This window comes from Mya arenaria, chromosome 9 (genome assembly GCF_026914265.1).
Source record: "Mya arenaria isolate MELC-2E11 chromosome 9, ASM2691426v1".
NCBI lineage: Eukaryota > Metazoa > Mollusca > Bivalvia > Myida > Myidae > Mya > Mya arenaria.
The window spans coordinates 71,647,002-71,667,027 of NC_069130.1; the positions used below are offsets into that span (position 1 = coordinate 71,647,002).

General features: G+C 34.9%; 2 protein-coding genes across 10 annotated transcripts in view; one reads left to right on the plus strand and one right to left on the minus strand.

The window, feature by feature from the left end:
• Window positions 1-2,510, plus strand: part of LOC128202753 (kazrin-like) — a 50,617-nt gene extending 48,107 nt beyond the window's left edge. For all 9 annotated transcript variants that reach the window (XM_052903870.1, XM_052903869.1, XM_052903876.1 and 6 more), the window contains one exon: window positions 134-2,510. In XM_052903870.1, coding sequence (XP_052759830.1) covers window positions 134-313 — 180 coding nt within the window. In that variant the 3' untranslated portion in view covers window positions 314-2,510. The remainder of the gene's footprint in view (window positions 1-133) is intronic.
• A 1,078-nt stretch (window positions 2,511-3,588) lies between these two features.
• Window positions 3,589-16,976, minus strand: LOC128203381 (uncharacterized). The gene is made up of 4 exons (XM_052904787.1): window positions 15,823-16,976; window positions 12,205-12,339; window positions 8,808-8,997; window positions 3,589-8,294 (listed from the first exon to the last, which is right to left on the minus strand). The coding sequence occupies exons 1-4, from the start codon at window positions 16,460-16,462 to the stop codon at window positions 8,027-8,029; spliced, it is 1,233 nt and encodes a 410-aa protein (XP_052760747.1). The 5' UTR covers window positions 16,463-16,976; the 3' UTR covers window positions 3,589-8,026.
• Window positions 16,977-20,026: the final 3,050 nt, after the last annotated feature.

The window sequence follows — 20,026 nt, forward strand, 5'->3', positions numbered from 1 at the left end:
TTATTTCTTTATTTCCCTCCTGAAATTTACTTTAATGCTAATAAAGCTTGAATGAAGAGGAAAGTCAAGAATCTGATTTTGTTTTTAGTTTCATGATTTGTTCTGTTAAAAAAGTATTCATCTTTATATTCAGGGTTCCCTTGGTCGAGCTTTTGGCAAGAAAGTTAAGGATGAACTATCAAAGAGAAGCTGGGATGAGATTGATTCACCGAAACAGAAGCGAACGTCTGCTCCGATAGTCATCGATGATCCAGATGATATACCAGATCAGATTAAAGAACTGGATGAGGCAATCAAGCAGGCCTCTTCCTGATTGGATGTGCTCGATTCTTTTTTACAAACAAAAGATGTGAATCAGATATAAAAAAAGTGCAATGTTTTTTTCTTATTCTGTAAAACATGTGTTTTATCCAGGATAGGAGAAAGTATTAATATATTTTTCTACAAGTTTTTAACTGATCTGTTGTTGTTTTTTAAAAAAACAAAAGTTGAGATATTGTAATAGCCTTGGTGTCGCTGTCATGGGCTTTGTTATTGTGGAAAAACACTCTTAGCCATAATTCAAAATGGATTCAGCCAATGCACATGTAACCCCAGTAATAATACGGATATGCTTAGCAAGGCCCACAACTCTGGTTTCAATAATTGTCTACTTATGTCCATTGATTGGCTGAGAAAAACAGATGGGCATTAGCATCCCCTTGCCGTGCTCATGTTAAAAATGCCTTGTAGTATTTAAAATGTATGCTATATTCTAGCCACCGCTCATTCTGTGTTAAGACATTCAAATATAAAAGTTCAAATGTGTTCAGTGCAGTTCAGCAATAGATTTTAGCAAAACGTTTCTTGGTTTTTAGTTTTGATAACAAATGGCCATATTATATTGTATTTGCGGAACTTTTTTTCTTTTGAACATATTGGGAATTACAAGGTTTTACTAATTTACAATGTTCCATGACTTTGGTTGAATTGTGATAGATTTTTATAGAATCTCTTTGTCTTAATTCTATGTATGTTTTATGTTTGTAGTTGTACTATTGACTGTTTATATAAACCGTATTTTATTAAGCTAATATAATTAGAATAAAGGTTTTAGTCAAAAGTTTTAAACATTGTCTCACATTTTATCAATCTCTTTGTGGAAACAAATTAATGACCTTGCTATACATGTTTGTTTTAATATCCTTTCATTTTTTATATTTCATTTATTTAAAAGTTAAAGTAGATATAGGAAACAAACTCCATCTTTTTTTAACTAATTCTAAAATTGTCAAGTGAGTATATCTTATCTAAACATGTTTTATCAATTAGTGTCTTAGATCAGCTGCTGATTTTATTAACCAATATTGACTTTACACCAAATAACAAAACTGATGTGCACCGTCCAGATTGGCCCGATATTCATGGAATGTTCAAAAAAAGGATTATATTTAATATGGTATCCATGTTTGCTTTTGTTTGCTGGACACAAACAGACCCTCTTGTTTGGTTAAACCATCATGGTGAATATTAACAGGAAGGCTTTCTGGCATATTGGGTCAGTTGAGAGAAGAGGTGGACTGGAAAATGGAAAATATTTGTAGGATTTTAATTATTGCCTTATAAGATTGCTGCTTAACTAACTATAATATAGTCCCATCAGCCCATGTGATAAAGTCTTGGCTGGGTATTTATGAAACAACTCGAGTCATTTTTTAGCTTAAGTTGATTTCCTACAAAAAAAATATTGTCAAATTTATGATAAGATATTTAAGACATAAGTAAGTTGTAATATCCTATGATCAGTGACATACTTAATTTAAGAAAAATAACTGAGGTTTAAAGATTACAAAAGATGTTTTATAAATACCAGCCCAGGGGCCTGTTTCGATAAAGATGCAAGTCAATTTTAGTCATAAATTGAAATAATCATTTTTTTTTTTAAATGTTTGTTTGAATTTGACTTCAGCCAGTATTAAAAATGAACAAAAAGATAATTAAATAAAAAATATCAACTTGTTGACATCTGTGACATTTCTACAGATTTCAGGTGCTTGATGTGACGACTAATATCCTTACTTACGGGCCATAGATTTATATATGTATAAAATGCAGTAAATGTAAAGGATTGTACATTTTTATAAATGTTGTTTTAATGTACAATGTATGATGTGGTAGTGTTTTGGTGTAAATAATTGTGCTACGTAAGTTAAGTTTTATGTTTTATGTTACACTTCTTGCTTGTTTCAAAATGGCAAAATATTTGTGCTGGTAACCTTTAAGTCTCAGATTAAAACATACATTTCAGTTTTTATCACTTTTTAAGCATTCTTTGTAAGGGGTTGTAACTCATGCAACCATACGTTTGTATTGTCTTTAGAGTTGTTTCCCTTTAATAAAGAACGCCTGACAATCTTGAGCAGTATTACCATTTTAAAATGTAATTTAGTGTTATTGTTTATTTTAATACTACAAAATTGTTGTAATTGATTATAAAGGTCAAAAATAAAATAAAAGAATTGTAATATTTATTGTTTCTTTGATAATTTTCTTTAAAAATCCTTTCCTTCATACATACGCCTTTTTAATACTGTGGCATATTTATGCCAATTTAACGCTCTATTGACAGATGAAGGATAAATGGTTGTAAGCCGAAGGTATTTCATGACAAAACAAACATCAACTAATCATAATCAACTATTGAAAGCATCCTAGAAATTTTAAATTGCAAGCAATTATATATAAAGGTAGAGATAGATATAATCTTTATTATATAATAATATAATTATATCTCTTTTCTTTTTAAACAACATCGTATAAGGATTAAACTACACTTTTGTGGTCCTCTGGCACATGCAAGTCTTGGGTCGACACCCTGGAATGAATATATTGTCAGCAGGATATGAAGCCCCAACTAAGTCCAGTGGGTAGGCTCTAAAGATGGCATCTTCTCCTACTTTACATGATGTCAGCGCTGTGGATCCATCAAGATTTCATTCATGGTGGTTTCCATAGTATTTTAGCTTTGGCCAATACCCCTACCTTTTAAATTTTCCCTTTTCGGCAAGAACATTTAACTTTAAGTCATTTTAAAGATGTGACAGGGTCAAACCATTATGCAACCTGTTTGTGCGGTAAGATCTTTATAATCTTAAATTCTAATTGCCTGGATTCAACTACGTAGAAAACACCAAACTGCAAATAATTTACAATCATGGCTGATTTCATTTCTGGTTTCTTGGTCTTTGAACCATATTTTATAACACTGACTGTCTTCATTTAAAGACTGCTTTTTCATTTAAAGATTGCTGAAAGAAGGAGGGAATGTGAGTAAATTCCATGAATGCGAATAATCCTTATATTTATCTTTTAAATAACTATTCTTCATGATCAAAGTTTGTAGAATCCAGCATTACTTAACACACAAATATTTGAACTAGAGTGGCGGTGTACATGTATGTGTATTGTTCAATGTGAAGATATGCACCAAGTTTTGACAAAGATGACATCGACAGTTGTCTAGTTATGTTCACGTGCTGAATTAATTCACAAGAAGCTTTGAAGAATAAAAAGAAGTGAAAAATAAGAAAAGGTAATTCAAAACACATCAATTTTTAAAATTTTATTTAAAAGCTGTTAGGGAAACTAACAGAGTTTGTTCCCTTTAGCTAAAACAGCACAGCGCAAAAAGGAGAATTATATATCAGTTTTACATACAAAGCAAAGATGAAAAATCTTTCACATAAGCTGTGTAAATTCACAAAAATCAACACAGTGTTCACTTTGACTATGGAATGGTAGCTAGCAATTCTAGTTTTACTATTAGAAACAGCTTAGTGTTCTAAAAAAGTCTACATAATTACCATTTTGTTACATATCTTATTTGAAAAAACAACAACACTCAAAAGTGCCATTTTCAAAATGCCAAAAAATGATAACAAAATCACGCTGCTTTATATAATAAATGCAGTAACTATGAATGAATGATTTGATGAAATGAAAAATAAACATGCCAAAATGAAAATTTATGTATGGTTAATATTAAATTAAACTGAGCAATAACCAAAAACATTATGCTTATGCGATGGGCTGAACACAACTAACTTGATGCATACATGTAAATCTTTTAACATATTGATTCTTGTAAGTTATAAAAAAATAATTTAGTCTAAAAATATATAGACATAGTAATGTGCAATGGAATATTGTGCAAGGAAAATGACGTAGTTAAATGGAAATATGAGTGGATTTCTGGGAGATGATAAACAGCATGAAGTTTCAAACAAGGAAGATAAAGTTTTGAAATGATTAATAGTTTACATGGAAGGGTTATAGCGAAAAGGTTGTAAATGTCATTAGGTACAGAAACAGATAGACCCTTTTCGCTTTCACTCTTCAAGATTACAAAGACAATTTTTGGACAAATGCATGTTATAAGTTACAAGTGATTAGATATTTGTCCCAGGAAAAAGCGAAACAGGGACAGCTATCTAATGCATAAACACGTTGAAAAGTGGTTGCAACAACATTTTGGGCCATTTTTTATTTAATATAACCCGAAACCTCTTTGCTTTCATACCTTATTTAGTTTCTTGAATTCCTGAAATACTGTGCTTAAACGAGATGATATAAAATATTGGATTTTTATCAATAGCAATAAGTATTGACTTTTTTTTCAATAGTAACGAATATTGATTTATTGTCAATAGTTACCATATTGACTTTTTATCAATAAGAGAAGTATTGATTTTTAACAACAATAAGGAAAATATGCTTTTCAATAATTTTCATGTCCACTAATTCATTATTTATTACTGTATAGTTAAAGCAAATACAGTTGGATTTTTTGTTTGTTTATTTAAAACAGCTTGGAACCACTTTGCTTCCATTACCGTAGTTTAGTTTCTTAAATTCCTGTACATTCTTTACATTGTATTGTTATCAAATTTGACATTTTCAATAAATCATGATTTGTTAAGTATGGCCAATAAATGAACCTGTACTTGCTCCAATAAAGGACATCATCATGGCTAAGATATCTTTAATTATTCATGTGTACATGTACCTGTATAAGTCAATAAATTCCTGATATCTTCCTACAGATCTATATTTATTACTAAGGAATGTAAAATCAATACCAAGACATTATGGGAACATGTAGAGAATTAAGCAAACGCTATTCTTGGCATTATAAAGTCTCCAGGAAAGCTGCTCATAATATGGTTGCATTTTTTAGTCCTTACATTTTCAAGAAGTTTTTTGAGGTTTTAAAATGCTTTAAGTTCAATTGGAATTTTATTTGAATCAGAGCTGGATTCATGTTCATTAATGCCTTGTGTCAGAGGTTCAAACTTAAAACTCAAGACTTCAATAAATATGAGCCAAGCTTGATTTGGATAGTGAACTAATGAAGCTGACATTAAATGTTAGATGTTTCAACCAAATGGAAACGTTATTAACTGGTTTAAATAAAAATGTACTAAATACAATTTCTGCTAGAAATCAACCATGACAAAATCATAAAAAAATTACCGGCCGTTATATTTACTGAATCTTAGCACTAGATGATTTCAGATGTATATTATATATATCTCTTAAAAAAAGAGCATTGTCCAATTACTTTGTCTTTGCTACATTTCAAAACTTTATCATTCTTTTCGATTTGAATCGTTTAAAATAATGATATATAATGATAGCAAAATCTATGACACTTAAGCAATGATGTTAGATACCATGACAACCAAAAACCACTGTAATATTGACCAGTCTGCTGGATCTTGATATTATATTTTAAAGTCTGTTACCATGGTAACCGACAGCAACAGAAAAAGAAAAAAAGATGAGACCAATTAAAAAAAAAAATGCATAATACACATGAATTATGTGTTTCCTATACAGAAATAAATATGTTATAACAAAAAATAAATTATAATTAAATAGGAAAGACAATGTTCAACATATACAAATTACTAACAAGAGCACTGACAAGGGTGGACGGCAGAGCACTGACATGGGTGGACGGTTTAAGGTAACATTAAAGAAGTGATAAAAGTCATAAAGCTATATAACAAGCAGAATAAATAAAGTGTCACAAAGTTAAAATAAAATATACGTATTAAAATTCAGAAAAATTTCATACATACTTTGATTGCATGTTTATGTTATACTCCTATTGGAATTCAGGCGCATAGCTAGGGCCAATTTGGGATAACACAGATCGAATCCTAACCCCCTCGCCCACTATCCCCCTTCGGTTTTTATTTCAAATTCTGGTTTTTGGTATGACAAAAACTTCGAACTGTCAAAATTTCATTACTCAACTGCATATTTGCTGACAGTCAGCTACGCGCCTGGAACTATAACTTAAACTTTGTCAATTTTTGATAATATTTCATTTTTTCCATAAAGACTCGTGAGTAGGTACAAACCACAAAATAGTTTTTGAAAAGAAATTAATGAGTCACTTCTAAATAAGTGAGTTAAAGATAAAATAGTAACATTAGTACCCAATATAGAGACTTTACTTCAACAGTATCAATTAACATTAATGTAACTTTTAACAAAACATTTTTTTTTAAATATTAACCAATCATTTAACTCCAATTTCAACTTCTAACAGTTAACTAGTTATAAACTCTGAAGTTTCAAACAATCTTAAAGGTAGTTCAGTTGTTTAACATGGCATGGTTTAAATCACAGATTTAAGTAAATGAAATGATTAGATGAAAATGTTAAAACTTGTTTATTTCAACAACAACTAGCACATTCTATAAAACAATAGAAGGAATTTGTGTCAACTTAGAACATGTATTGTATGAAGGTTATATGACTAGGCCTTTTTGAGAATAAGTTTATTTTTTTTAGATTAAAAAAAATCACTTTAAAGTTTAAGATTTCCATATTTTATATACTTGTTTGTTGAGTTTATGGTAATCACAACATATTTGTTATTGTTATATGGTATGATTTTACCCATTATTTTCTAAAAACAAGATTTTGGTATTTCTAGTACGGTTCATGATTTACAAGGAATGTGTGCATTGATGATATATAATATGAATTCATGGTTTTTAACATATAAATTAACATATGATTAACAAATATATCACAGAGACTGCTCACAACAAACTTATAACATTATTATTTTCAAAGTTCATGAACATTTATATGTCATTCAATCTGTTCATTAACCAAAAGTGTTGTCATACAGGCTATTCATGAACAACACTGTATTACAATATAATACATTATCACTGTTCACTTTGAAATAACATGACATTCTCCAATCATCATATTCAGTGTCATTATCACTGACGTTGTCAAACATATTAATCTAATGAAATAGATTGATATGCAGTATTTAAAACCACATTTCTAGCATCCATCATCAACTAAATATTCTTTAACACTGTTCATGAACGTTTACTCCTGTTGTTTCATTGACTGTGTTCATGAACCAAGTGCTCTCCATACTAGTCATGAACCATAATTACTGATAACATTTTTCAGGAGCAACTTGACTTGAACACTGTCGTTTATTGGTGCATTTAAGACTCAATAATGGAAACCCCATGACAGTTTTCTTACAATACCCTGGTGTTCCCAAACCTTTAATGCTACACTTCTACTATTTTCCCAAACTTTAAAAACATGTTTTCAGATGCTCTGACCGAGTCCCAAAACAACAGCATATAAACACTGTATATAAACACATTAGCACTCACAACATTATGTTAAAAGATTTAAAGATTGACATTTGATTTTTAATCACTTCTATAAGAGAGATATCACTCCAACTGTAACAACAAATTTCTTTCCTTTCGTCATGAAAATGTAGACCATTTGACAGTTCACGACGTTACTGATTGTGACGTCATTAAACGGGAATAAGTGACGTCACGTAATCCATCCAGTGACTACATGACGCAGTGCCAAAAAGTGACGTCGCCAAATTTAAACACAATACCAAGCACTTATCTACAGAGACATACGGACTTCATATCGTCCACACGTTCAAATCCTGACCGATAAAAACACGCCACGGCTTTCAAATATTCATAACAAGCTCCGATAACATCTGTGAATAGTTTTGTTCGATACTGAGTGACGGCAACGTCACAGATTTGTCTCCTTCTCGTAACGTTATTAACTGTAGGGATGACATTCCTCCGTGACCTTGACGCGTGCTTGATTCCAGGGAGAGCTGGGGAAATAGTTTCTGTGTCACAGAACAGTCAATCATGTAAGGGTCTTCACCGGAAATCAGTCCTTTGACGCTCGTCTTCGCCGGTAACGTCATCATCTTCTTCGGAGGCCTGAAGAAAAATATAACAATTATACCTCTATAGGCTTTTTCACCATGATATGTTTATAATGGAATGCTGTATCCGACGTTTTGCGATAACTTTGTGTAACTGTCTGAACATAGATTGACGTGTATGTAGCATATTTACACAGACAGTAACACTTACATGAATGTGTCGGTGACTACTTACGTAATTCGAATTCATTAGAAAAAAGAAGTATGTTTAACAATGCATACGCGTATATGATGCCTTTGATAACTTTTGTTAAATGCCACAAGTGAATTTTGGTTATCACATCCAAACCAACTATCCAAATGTCAAGGTCAAATTGTCTTGCGACATTTTCTAGCAAGGAATATTGCCTTCTAGACGTTAAATAGTAAACGTGACTACATTATGCAGTGCCAATAATGACGTCGCCTCGTTCGGTAATCATTGGACACCCACATAAATGAATGGCGAGTATCAGGAATGATCGACCATGTCTGTCCAATGACGCCAAATCACTTATCAATGACCTACCTGCCCCGCTTAAGATGCGCCGCGTTACTTCCGCCATGTGACCCCTTCTTGCCGCCCTCCTCCATTACGTCAGCAAACAGGTGCTTGAGGAACAGTTCTGCGTCCCCGTTCACTATCAACTTCCTGTCTGGTGCCTTGGTCGGCTTAGCCTTCTTCTCGCGATCTTCCGGTGGCGTGATAGGCCGCGGCTCTGTGGAAAGAAAACGCTTATTTTTATACATGTACTATAGTCAAATGTGTCTTTTTGGAATTGGTGGTCACCCCGGGTAGGTCGAGGAAATCATCATTCTATTTTCCTTTATAACTCGAGTATTGATGACTCGAAAACTCGAGCAACATTGCCATAATCTGAATCCACGTGGATGCATAATGCACCAGTCAATTGTAACCACGCCCCCCCCCCCCCCAGGTCCGGAGAATAGCGGGGACTTGATTTTCGGTCCAGCCAAGCCCGAGTAAAATCCCCGCCCTGCGGAGACGAGCTGCTGGTCAAAGTCCCCGCCAAATGCCCCCGAACCCAAGGACATCCTAGGTAAGGCCCATTCCCCGCTATTTTTTGATACGAAGACAAAACTATCGCATTCACCCGGCACTGCGGGGCCAGCTAGAACCTAAAAACACGGCCCATTATCCCGGCTATCCCCGGTATACCTCCGAACCTCGGGGGGGGGGGGCGTAGATATATTGACTAGTGCATAAACTCTTCTGCGGCATAGTCATGACTAGCTCATCAGAAATGGTGGTGTGCAACCTAAAAGGCTGTATGTTTTTGTTCATGTGTTGTCATAAACATTTGCGTCACATCGAAATGGGCTATCACATGAAAGATCCTGTTCAATGGTCTATTTATTGTCACGATCAATTTAATTGATCGTTCGGCAAACCTAATTTTTCTGACGAAGTGCCAGTCGAATATATTTATTCTTTGCTGTTGAATATGTCCCATGATTTATTTTTTGGAGAAAAAACAACACATTATTAATGGCATTTAGGAAAATCAGTTAATTCGTAAAAGAAAATTCCTATATACCTACCCGGAACATTTATCGTTAACAGTGAAATCCATCTAAAGTATCGAACTCTCAAATATAGTTGATTAAGTGCTCCCTAAAGGTGGGAACTTGAAAAGGCATGACTTGTTTATATCACTGTAACCACAACTTGATATAATGCAAATACTTAAGCTTGTCATAAATACCTTAACTATGATATAAGAGGCCTTTAATCAGTAAATAATCCAGAATTCAGATAAGCATGGATTTAAATAGTTCCTCGTCAAAAGACTGGGCACGACATGGACCTTCTTTTTATGATTATTTTCCTTTAGTACAACAATACATTGTATACTTTTTATCAATTAAATTTAGTTTATGTCAATTTAAGTCTCGACCATAACAATCACATAAAAGAAAGTCGAATTGGAATTTATCTAGTTCGAATTAATAGCTGGTGTTTATTTTTGTCATCTAAACTAGTAAGTCGGCAGGCCGGGCGTCGACTGATCATTTAGAAGACCATAAATACTTTTAGTAAATGCTTAGTGTTCAGCGCGAAATGCCAAGCGAATGTCTTAATATAGCCAGTGCACACGAGCGAGCTTTAAAATAACTCAATTCATGAACCAATTGATGAAGAAAAAACATTCGGCAGTTGTTTTAGTTACACAATATACTTTGGGTGGTTGTTAACTGCTAGAACGAATAGACTGGAAACTTCCGAGTACATATTTTTTAATAAATGCATAATTCGCAAATATATCTTTATGACGTCATTGGCCCGGATGCGTGCAGTGACATAGACATTTAAATAAAACACAATGACGGCCCGAATGCGTGCAGTGACACAGACATTTAAATAAAACACAATGACGGCCCGGATGCGTGCAGTGACACAGACATTTAAATAAAACACAATGACGGCCCTGATGCGTGCAGTGACACAGACATTTAAATAAAACACTATGTTCATTGGTCCTAAGATAATTGCATCCACTAATAATGGTCGTAGAAAACGCTTATTGAACGTATATTAATGTGAGTTCTAAATCTAATTTTGCATAAAATTTATTAGTTAATATGTTACCACACACGTACATATTATGTGTATTTGTCACCATTGTGCACTTTATGCCTCATGGGTCTTCGACCTTCTGGTTTATTATAGATAAGACTTGAAACTTTAAACTTATACATTTTTAAAGTTCTATATACCTCGTTTGGGCTGCGCACTCACTTCGGACTCTTCTATTAAACATTTCCACTATTATTCGTATGTAAATAATAAATATATAATAAGCAGTATTTACATATCTTATTTTTGTTCAAAACTAATTTCTGACAGAAAGTCAAGGTTCCTGAAGACCTGATAGACGAACATATAAATGACCATGGAAACATATGTTGCAAAAGTAATAAGTATTCGACGCTTTTCCTTAAAAACCGACATTGTTTTATATACTACATTTTGTTCCCGATTTTACCCCCAATAAATCACAAAGAAAATATTGACGTACTTATAAGTCCGTCTAATGGAAAGTTTCGATTTCATAAATCTAATTAATAAGCGTTTTTGATTTTCAATTATTACTATGGGTGTATTGATTTCTTCTTTTGAAAAGTATTATTCCTGGAGGAGTTATTAACAATGAATGTTTAATGAATTCCACGTTAGCAAAATTCGTCCATTCTTTGCTTTCATATAAACATCATTAAAAATCCATGAGGGACATATATAGTCTATTGAATGACTGTAATTCAACCAACGGCGCGCAGTAAATATTTAAAGGTACCTGTTTAAATAGTGGGCGAGAGACAAGATTAAAATATAATCTTCCTGGCGTCTGATCTTTAATAACTAAACATTTGGTGTCAAAAGATCCTTTCTGATCTCTTCGTCGGGTAAATGATGGGGGTACATTCTCCCGGATAAAATCCCCGGGACCCCACCAATATGCGTGTCATACCATTTCATTGACTGGGTGATGACTTATAGCATAGCATAAAAGAAAAAAAAAACATGGAGCTTATTCACTTTCGTCTGGAAACTGACAGCAAAATTTCATTGTATTGTAATATACATACAAGAAGCCAATGTTGGTGAAAAATGATCTCAAATTACAAATACATGTAGTTAAACGATTGTTAGTATTACTTTTTTAACAACCGTAGTAAAGAACTTATTAACGTTTAAGAGTGCATTTTGTTTTCATAAGTGCAACTAGATTGATAAAAGAAGAACAGAAATGATGTTTCAAACTCGGTCTCTGGGCGTAAATAATTACAATATTTTATTAAACTGACCAAGAGACTTATTCAGTGAATAGGTCGTATAACTGTAAACACATATACACGATTTTAACGCCGACTTAAACAAACACGTTGTTTTTAAAGAGTCTTACCGATTCCATCGTCGTCCCTACTATATGAGAGGGGCGGAAGTGATGAGAACATGTTCCCGGGGGAGATGGACGGAGGGTTGTTGGGCTGCTTCCAAAAGGACTGTGGTAAAGCCCGTAACCGCATAGGCAGCGGGTCTGGAAAACATGAAACGCAGATAAGGGTGTTTCTATAACAAAACAATGATAGAAAATAACCCAGATAAAACACGTGTATCTTATGTCAATACTATTATGACGGTTAATTACTCGACATATAATTCAAGATCAGCCCGTACATGGTTAAATCGACGTGGAATTATTATGAAACATGTGCTGATATGCCTATATTTACTAACCATGACCGCAAACAGTATGTTTATGTTGATGTATATTTCAGAGAATAGTTCATCACCTGCTATGCAGTTATTAAATACGTCTAATTGTTGCAAATATGGAGGGCCGCCCGAACAAATTGGCTGCAATTATTCCGGGTGTATACATTATGCATACATTATGCATACTTGTTCTACCATAAAAACATTAAACATTAATTTTGTTTATTTAAGTTGAGGGCGGAAGATGCGCCATCTCTCTGGAGCTTCTCGTCTCTGCCTCTAAGGCCTACGCGCTAATTAGCAGTGATCATCATTTTCCAGCGGAGTGGAATAAGTTTGTTTTAAAATCGATTTGTTAATATTCGCTCAGCAGATTTATCATTACACGATAATGAGGATTTGCTGTCAGATTAAACATGATGATGGTGGTGGTGATTAGATGATGATGATGATGATGATGATGATGATGATGATGATGATTGCATATTGCTTTATCGTTATAGTACCATGAATAAAGGGCCCTATGATCGACAGACGACGATCTTGTTCAGAAACTGGTGAATTGAAATTCTGTAACTGGAACAGAAAATTTCCCAATTACAAAAATCATATTGACATGGCTAAATAAGTCAAAAACACATTTATATTACCAAATGACCGCGAAGGCACTTAACTTCTCAAAGAGTTATTGTGAATGACATTGAACACATCAATATTATCGTGTTTGGGTATTATCTCTTTAACAGCTAATACAAATATTTGACTTTGAACAATACAATGTAACATTCCACAATTCAAACAGAATATTTAAATCGAAGATTTTGTAATCTTTTATGAAAAAAGGTCGTCATTTGAAATAGATTTATTCTCTACGCGTAGAACTTATGTATTCAAAACAAGCTTAAAATTATTTTGAAAGAACAAGTAGACATGATGCCACATTTGCTATGGTTTTGCGAAAAAGCACAAAACACGGTATATTTTCACACACACGCAATATTAAATAAAGTACGCGTTTGTGGTTTTATAAAAATATTTCTGGCAAAGAAAGCCAGGGCTTTTGAATGTTTCTTTTTATTTCAATCTAAGTTTATCAACAAAACAGTTCTTGATTGAATTCCAAAAAAATACGTCAGACAAAGACGACACCGAATAAACGGGCCCTTCGTTTTCCTGAACAGGGGCATAGCTTGGCTAAAACATGTGTATAGGTATGATTGTATGTGGGTGTTGGGGTATGTCTCCTTGCTTGAGTATGTTTTCAGCTGAGTTGTTGGGGTGCATATATTTAAAAGGTCACCGATTTCTTTAAATTTGGTATTATGACATTTTAGTTGATTTTTTTTTGGAAAGAAAATGTAGGCTTCGTAATACATGGTCTATAGGAAGCAAAGCCCCTGAATCGATGCACAATTTTTTTAACATGTCCGCTGTTGTTTTTCAAAATTAATCTAGATTCTATTGTTTTTATAAAAAAAATGAAATATGAAAGGCCGAAAATAATCCAATACGAAAATTGATTCAACGACAGATAACATTTTAAAGATATATACGCGTATATCAATTGGGGTTACGTGTTTATTTATCGGTGCCATATATATCCTGGTATCTGTGCAAGAATTGATCCCATTTAACCTTCAAGAAAGAGGAAGTCTCATCTACACTCATTGCTATTTTTAATTCCATCAATGGAAAGGGGAGGGCTGTTCCAAAAGTAAGCCGGGGAAAAAATATTTTTTCCATCTCCTGGTGGTATTTTTAATCGGCTGTGCTTCCTGTTTGCTTCGTGATAATAACGCGAGAGACTGTCTAGAGGCATACTAGACCCTTGAAGTGACATTCTAATATAAAATCAATACATACACATGTATAACAAACATACATTTTGAGAGATAAACCGGCCTTTAAATACTTACTAAATAACGCATTTATGGAAAATATCAATTACTGATAACAAGATTGTAACCATATATTTAATAGCGGGAAACGCAGAAGTATTAAATGATTGGTGAGTGCTAAAAGAATGCACCTTTCTTTCAAATTAAACTTTATATCCTTCATAGAAACCATTGATTTCGACATGTACACATTCTTCCGACTGGGTATATTAAAACAGTTGTATTAATTTTGGTAAATCTTATTTTGGAGTAAGAGTGCATCTTTAAAATATCCACCTATACCTCAACATAAGGTAAATAGTTTGTGGCATGGCCGTTTTTATACGGCCGGTGAGTGTTTTCTTTTGAAAGCTATTCATTAAAATGACGGACAGTCTGCGAGCCTGATGAGAGAATGCATTAATAATAAAACGAACATCAATATACTGGTAATATATCGTGCATACTATAGTAAGTACTGTATCTCTTCACAGCTTTGCAGACAAAATCAAATGATACATTGATTAGCTATTTGCCTCGTTTCATTAATGGGACATGCTTGGACTTATACAAATAAAAACAATATGAAATTATAAGGTCAAATTTCATCAAAGTGAGTGTGGTTGTGGCAAATGGTGGGTCGTGCCACGGGCAGATATCGTCCTTGACCTTGGGCTATGGATCTTCCACAGGGACGGACTATCCAATTGTTACAGTTTGCTGATTTTCACAGAAATAAATGTTTAATGAACGTGTACATTGATTTATTAATTTGTTTTTATACTGAGGGATAGGGTTCATGGGCCATATGTTTAGTACAGTGCCTTTGTTCATGAACATTACCTACGTAAAATGCTATTCACATTCACGCCATTGTTTACAGTTTTCAAACTGAAATTTCATTAAGATAAATCCCTCAGTAACTATGCCTCATGGAACTGGGTTTCATTTTCCTTGACGACCGGATCGTTGTCGCTCGTACAAATGTCTCGGGTTTTTTTTCAGAAACACAAAGTATGCTAATGGAAGTGTCATCATTGGTGTAATTAAAAAAATCGTAACATAAGGTTACTACAAAAGGCAAACCAGCCAAAAAGACAATTATATCAACTTTATAACTGCATATATCACGTTACTCTTGTGTTCAAATACGTGTTTTCTTCTATAGTCTTAATTTCAATCGTAGTTAAACTTGGCAATGCAATCTCCGACACACTCCATGACCCGTCTTATAGCATTGTATTTCCTTTCAAAAGTTGGCACGGTGTCATGCATACCTTGTTTAGACAAACTTAAGAATGTGAAAACAGTACAAAAACGCATGTTTTTACGTCAAAACGTTACCCATTCCGTATATATCAACGTGTGGTAAAATCCACTGTTTTATTCATGGCAGAGTAGAAGGAATCAACGTCCCCAAGACTTACCTCTTCTTGGTTTAACTTTAGGCGGCGTTGGAGCTCGACTTTTCAATCCTTCCCGACGATCTAACAGCCCCGACTTTTTCTTTTTTCGCCGAATCTCCTGTGCATGGTATGTAAATCCCGGAGGCCGAACATACACAGGTCCGCTGGCCGTGCTGCTTCCGCTAGGAGAAGCAACGTTTTCATAGTCATGGTCATGTTCATATCCATCACAGGCTTGCTTATGAGCGCTATATCCAGCTTCCGGTGAACGAGAGGCGGCTCGAGCCGTGTGTGCGCCGCCTTGCAACCGAACTTCCGTTCGTTCGTGTCGGTGAGTCTCCTGACCGTGACTCGTTCGTTCGTTGGTACTCACATTACTATTTGCATGATTATTATTATTATTATTACTAAACAATTTTTCACTAGTTAACTTATCCGAAACCAACGTCCGTGACAGATCGAGCTTCAAACTCGGGTAAGTGTCTGTGACGTTTGCCCGGGGGCTCGGGCGCGGGTTTAGGAGGGCTCGTGGGCTCTGCTGGCAGTTCTCGCCATCAGAAGAATCCTCGTCGCTCGTGGTGACAATAAGGGGTCCGGGGGCGCCCCTTTTACCCCCGGTGAGCTTCACACATGGCGGAAGTCCTACGGAACTTGTAGCCATGTTGACGTCTGCGGAGTTAGCCCATCGGGGTGTGCAACGATCTGTTTGTGTCTGTCAGATTATCCCTTAATCCCTGATTTGTCTGTTAATTCCTTCTCGTTTGAATTCAGTACGTTGTAATTCCAATGGATTTTAATCGGTATCAATATCCACACAATATTCCATAGAATTGTCTAATAAACAATAATAAAATACAACAGCCGAAAAACAAACTAAATTATTCCAACTATGCGATTGTTCATTTAAAATTCAATTTTTGCTGAATCAAAATATTTTAATTAAATCCCCAGATCTCCGACGAAGCATTTCACAAGACCTGTCTTTCTATTTTCATATTGTCAACCCAGTTTGTGTATTGAAATCCAAACAGCAACGTGTTTGGAACATGTATACGATCTATCAATAATACCTAAAGCCAGATCATTCATGTTAAGACTTGGTGCCGATGAACTGGCGCACCTTTTATAAGATACAATTTAATTTGCAGGTGCGCGACTAATTGAAATTATAGGACTTTATTGTCGTGTTATATGTTCTGTGCATTTGGCAAACATTCAATTGTATTTTATGAGGCAAAATAACAAGGAATTCAGCTAATGTATGTCAAACGAAAGGTCGCCATATTTTATCATTGTTGACGCATACATAGCAACAATAACTATGCGAATTTGATATTGATTTGTTACAGGTCTCGTGATTGGCTGAATTGATTGATGATGACGTCAGATTCAATGTTTACATTCTATATTTGGAAACTAGAGTTACCCAAAAATCTATTAAGGCTATTTCGCTTTATCTCCCTTGTATAACCGTTACGATATTAGTGTATGTGCACGAACTCTGCGAAGCCTTGGTTCAAGTGAACTATGCAGTCCAACGGGGCGGTGACATACACACATGCCGACCTGTGTGCGTGTATATGAAGGGGACTTGTGGCAGCATGTCAATCCCGACAGACGGGGATTTTGATGGGACACGCGAATCTCGAGTTTGTTTCATGCAAAAATCAACTAGAGAACCCTTTGAAAGGCAAAGAAAACTCTGGTGGGTTCGAACGACCTCTCGGTAAGAGGGGTTCCACCCAAATCACTTCACCACATATACCCAAAAGAAGCGCTAGCGAAGGGACGTCAACATTGCGCTGACATAATTGTTCGACTGGAGTTATTCTTCTTTGCCTTTACTTCCCAATCAGCAAAATCATCGCCATATCATTGCAGTACGACCAACTTATAAAGGACAAACTGCAAACGTCAGTCAGTTCGTCATGTATCGGAACCAAAAAAGAACACGAACTTCGTATTTTATAAAAAAATGAATAGTTCATTGAAACGTTTAAATGAAAAGTTTTATTGACGTAAGTGAAGTTGGATAACAAATGTGTGTCTGATTATCCAACAACGCTCCAATATTCGAACAGTAAAAAAACGGGAGAATAAGGACTATTCTTCGCCAACAATGACCGTAGTCGAGGCCGGCATTCCTAACTGAAACGTTGTCTCATCTTGCCAATGTTGCTAAAAGCACGACAACGATTGTCCGTACGTCTTAATGACCATTCTGACTTACTGGCCCGTTGCTGCATGCACTCAGTTATCCCGTCACATCGACCGATGCGTGTAATATTGAACTACCATTCTACCTACACTGAACAAGTACAGTCGAATCCCGTTGGCTCGAACTCGCTTGGCTCGATTTCCTCGTTGGCTCGGACTGGATGTAAAATAAATGACGGATTGTTTTACTAAATGACAGAATTACCGCTTGGCTCGAATTTCACGAGACTCGATGTATTTTCGCCGGTCCCTGGAAGTTCGAGCCAACGAGGATCGACTGTAGGTCATTGATTTTACGTCCATATCTTCATTTAACTCGTAAGCCTTCGCCACTCATAGGCACTACCGTAACCCATTCCCGCTGCTTTGATAGTCAAAATTATCATTATTTATGCTATTATCTATTTTTTCCACATAAATACTTTTTCGAGTTCATTCTATGTTTCGAAACTTGCCATGTCATCAAATAAACAGTCTTTCTAATGGCGCAGTAACTGTGTCTGACGTCCGCATGGATGACTCCAAAAAAGAATGGTTGGAAATGACGATGCTGGATCGATGTTGTTGCTAAAAACGCCATCCGTGTAACTGCTGCTTCACTTTAATACCTTTACATCTAAAGTTTATCTTCTTACAAAGGTAATTTTACTGCAGTGTCATTTTTTTATGGGTCGACAATTATAGTAATGCTGGGTGTGTGTGTCTAGTAGAATAGGTGACCGCCACCCAAACAACTCGTTAGTTCGAGCCCCACCAGGCGCACATTTTCTTAACCTTTCAAATGGACATCAGTCAGGAAACGTTAACAGCCTATTTATACATGTCTTCAAGCTCGAATGAAAATTGATTACATGAAATACAAGGCCAAAATCGAAGAAATGAAGGGTATTAAAAATGTGTATGAAATTACATTTTGTCTGTTTTGTATAAACGGCTTTAGATTGGTTAAGAGGGTGTGTATATATACATGTGTTGTATGTTTGGCCATATATAGGGTGTTTTACAAACCACGTCCAGCTACCTTTCATTTAATATAAAGAAATGCAATGTATGTGCACATGAACCCAAAAACCATTGTTTCCCTTTCCTCCTTGTGTCCCAGTTGAATATTGCGTATGCGCGACTGGCGTACTTTTTTGATTTCCGGTTTCCCATAGTTTCACGCACTCTTCTTATAATTCAACGACCATTTTCTTAAGAACTGATTTTCGTTCGTTGTCATTGGTTTCTAATCATGTATAATCAGTTTTCATGCAAAGCGTTATCATTCTCAAAGATCGTCAATCTTCAAAATATTTCCTCAAATATCGCCGTCTGATTCCCTGGAAGATGGAAAAAACATAACTAATTCTAGTTCATCAATCCCATCTTTCTTTCCTCTGAAATGATCTTGGGCTTAAAATTATAAATAAGTGTCTCTAAACAAGTACATAACACTGAAACATTGAGAGTGCGTTCTTAAATGGCACAGATAACAAACTATATTTAAGTAAATAAGTAAAATTGCACATACTTGCATTATTTTGTATCAATAATTATCATTATTATACATGATGACAAATCGCAGATACATTCATTTTACTTACATAATTTTAGCAAGACATATAGTTTGACATTATAGGGTTTATGTATTTAACATTTTTTTATTAGTGCTTTTGTTCTATTGCTGATTGCAGCATATTTTTAACTGTGACGTCTTATCCCATGTAATAAGTTCTCCGGCCGGTCATTGGCCAGTAAGCACGTGTAAATCGCGCGTGTCGATGACGTAACTCAAGTCAGCGTGCAGGCATCTGCCTCTCGCTCATCAGCCCCGCCTACAGATGAGAATTACTCAGCGCATCACGAGTTGACTTCCTAAGCTCCGCCTCGCGTTGTGATGTCACCAGGTATGCCCCTCCCATTCTTTTGAGTGAAGTTGTTTTCTGTTGTTTTCTAAACATTGTTCCATGCTTTGACTGTTACTCACATAATGTGGTTGAAAATTAACTTCACATTTGTTTATTAA